General features: G+C 39.2%; 1 protein-coding gene across 1 annotated transcript; it reads right to left on the bottom strand.

Moving 5' to 3' along the window:
• Positions 1-284: 284 nt before the first annotated feature.
• Positions 285-1232, bottom strand: LOC141575596 (olfactory receptor 4C3D-like). Its single transcript, XM_074355171.1, has one exon. It carries the CDS (start codon positions 1230-1232, stop codon positions 285-287), a length of 948 nt encoding a protein of 315 aa, XP_074211272.1.
• Between the last annotated feature and the right edge of the window lie 2013 nt (positions 1233-3245).

Here is a 3245-nt window from a genome sequence, read left to right as displayed (position 1 = left end):
TTTGGTAAAGCAGTAAGACACTGGAGAAAAACACCCTACAATCATTGAACTAGGAGTTTAGAGTTGTTCTTTCCATTGGCTATTCTGAAACTATGACCGTGAAGACTGAAGACTTGGTAAAGTATATCACAAATTATCAGAGTGCCTAAAAAATGCCTAGACATTATTAAGTACTCAAGAAATGTTAGTTTCTAGGCCTTGTTTTCCTGTCAGTGATCTGTAAAATTTCTTAATTTTTTTTCACAATTTACAACATGTGTAATCCTCCCTGTGTATATAAATCATCAGTTTCTTGACATCATGAACAGCCTAACTCTCCTCATCAACAAACTCCTCATGGCGTTTTTCACCTCTGTGTTTCTCACTGTGTAAATGATAGGATTTAACATGGGAGTGAGGACTGAGTAGAACACACTCACCAACTTGTCTGCAGGATACGTGGCCACAGGACGCGTGTAGGTGAAAATACAAGGCACAAAATAGAGCACCACTACTGTAAGGTGGGAGCCACATGTAGAGAGGGCTTTGCGCCGTCCTTCAGCACCACGGGATCTCAGGGAGCTCAGGACGACTATGTAGGAGATGAGCAGCGTGAAAAAGATGAGTAAGCACATGCCCCCACTGTTCGCTGCCACCACCACTCCAGGCCTGTAGGTGTCACTGCAGGAAAGTTTCAATAGTGAGAAGAAATCACACATGAAGTGGTCAATGACATTGGGACCACAGAAGGTCAAGTCATCTGCAAAAAGAATCTGCACAGTGGCATGCACAATCCCCCCAGTCCAGGCCACCACCATCAGGAACTGGCAGAGCCCCTGTTGCATGATGGTTGTGTAGTGCAGAGGCTTGCAGATGGCCACGTAGCGGTCATAGGCCATTGCAACAAGGACGATGCCCTCTGATGCAGCCAGGAAGTGTTCCACAAAGAGCTGAGCCAGGCAGCCGCCCCAGGAGATGGTTTTCCTCTGATGCAGCAGGTCAATGAGCATTTTAGGAGCTGTGACAGAGGTGAAGGAGGCATCTATGAAGGACAAGTAAGTGAGGAAGAAGTACATGGGGGCTGAAAGCGAAGGGCTGAGGGAGATGGTGATGACCATGAGCAGGTTGGCCAGCAGGGTAAATACAAAACTGAACAAAAAGACAATGACGAGTATCTTCTGTAAGTGTGGATTCTGTGTGAGTCCCAAGAGAACAAACGTAGTCACATTGTTCGGGTGGGTGAGGAGATCCATTCAGCCAGTTACAGCTTCCTGGGGCCTGAATTACCTACATAGGGCAAGGAATGATCCCCATTAATCATGAAAGGATCATGGTCTGAATTTCTCTAAACAAAAACTAAAGCTGTCACTGTACCTGTGGAGCATGTCCTTGACACACCTGCTCAGTGCTATTTCAATTCTCTCTTTCTTCCTTCATGGTGTTTCCTTCTCTTCAGACACCTAGTACCTGTCACCTGTAAAACATCTATAGGGCAACATTCGATGAGTAATTTACTGAGAAAATCCTGGGCTATCTATGTGAGATCTGGATTCTTCTTCTGGTTCCAACTCCATATGACTCTGCTAAGTCATCTGTGTCTCACAGTTCTGAGCCCTGCTCTGTGCCTGTGAGATTACAAACTGTAAGTCTTAGATGGATCTTGTAAGCTGAGAGGTGCTGCATTCAGGTATGAGTTATATCATTTTCCATGAAAATTCATGTTTGAACCCTCAGCTCTAACAGTGGAAAGAAAGATACTGGCAATATATGTCTACCTTAAGTAGACAGTTCAGTGAAATATATGTATTTTTGGGTACATACCCTCCCTGGTACCTCCCATAATACATATGGCATTCATGTGTTTCCACATTGCACCTACCATGCTGCCTGGCATAATGCCTGCAGGTTCTAAAACCTGTTAGGTGATGAGTAAGTGCTTGGTGAATTGCCATTCTCCATGGGTGAGCATACGCCTACTTCCCCCAGTTATAAGCCTACCAGGAAGTCAAGTGTTCTTATCCTCCTGCTCTGTTTATCATTACTCTCTACTTTATGGGAAGCATAAACTTGTGAAAGGAAGCTGTATTCCGACTTAATAGTTTGTAACACATTTATAGGGTAAATATGAAAATATGAATTGCCTCTATGAAAGAGTATATTACTGGATCCTTTTACTTTCAATATAATTATAGTGTTCCTTAATCAATATTTTTTATTCTTCAAAGTTCTGTTACACATACTATTTAATGCACTCATTTTTAATAAAATTTACAGCCTTCATATATTTGGATTAAAATAAGAACTCCTGCATAAGCGTTCAAAACACAAGGATCTATTAAGCAAAGTTCTAAAAATGAAAATTTTAATATGGAGTGTAAAAAGAAATAATTTGCTAGATAAGGCATAGAGATAGATAATATACTACACATATTTACATACATACGTGCACAACATAGACGTATGTAAAATCTGTTACTTACTATAAACACCTACTACAAGTTCACTCATTCAACAAACACTTATTATGTGTATTAATGTATGTTTGTTCAAACAGTCATGAAAAATGTCCCCCTTAATAGCCTTTGTTGCTTGAAATTTCATTACCAAACAGCAGCAACTCATCCCTCCATGACGTGAATGACCTGCCCACTCCTTTGTGTTTCTGCTACAGGCATTCTCATGCCTTCTTCTCCCATCTTCCCATTGCATCCATCATCCATCATTCCTGGCTACAAGACACTGCATTACTAACAGAATGAGGAAATTTGAGGACACAAATTTCTCAAAGAAAAGAGAAAACATAAACATAATAAAATGCATTCTGACAAAATGTCTCTTCCTTTGAAAGAAAAATGTATTAAAGATTTATTTTTTAATTATCCAAAATGAAAAAATGTACATATATATGGAAACAAAGTGCATCGGCTTCATTGCATTCCCTTATTCTGTGGTTAGTGCCCCCATCAGATCAGAAAAGAGAAGAATGTACATAAAGTAAGAATTAAACATAATTACTAAAAGTGATTTAGAAAAAACTACAAAAAAAATTACTTTTTTTTTCTTTTTTTCTTTGGCTCCTCAGTACTCTTTCTAGAAATAAACCCTAAAGGAAAATATTTTTAAAAGAGAGAAGTCATTATTTATAAATATATCCAATATAACTATTAAGAGCTGTGGAATATTTAGAAACTACATGGAACGTTCAATGGCAGAGAAATGGATGATTAAAATACAGTACATCTCTTTGATTAATGTGTACTTTTTAA

The sequence above is a fragment of the Camelus bactrianus genome, chromosome 30 (assembly GCF_048773025.1).
Source record: "Camelus bactrianus isolate YW-2024 breed Bactrian camel chromosome 30, ASM4877302v1, whole genome shotgun sequence".
In the NCBI taxonomy this organism is placed as follows: domain Eukaryota; kingdom Metazoa; phylum Chordata; class Mammalia; order Artiodactyla; family Camelidae; genus Camelus; species Camelus bactrianus.
This window is presented reverse-complemented; position numbering and strand designations above follow the sequence as displayed.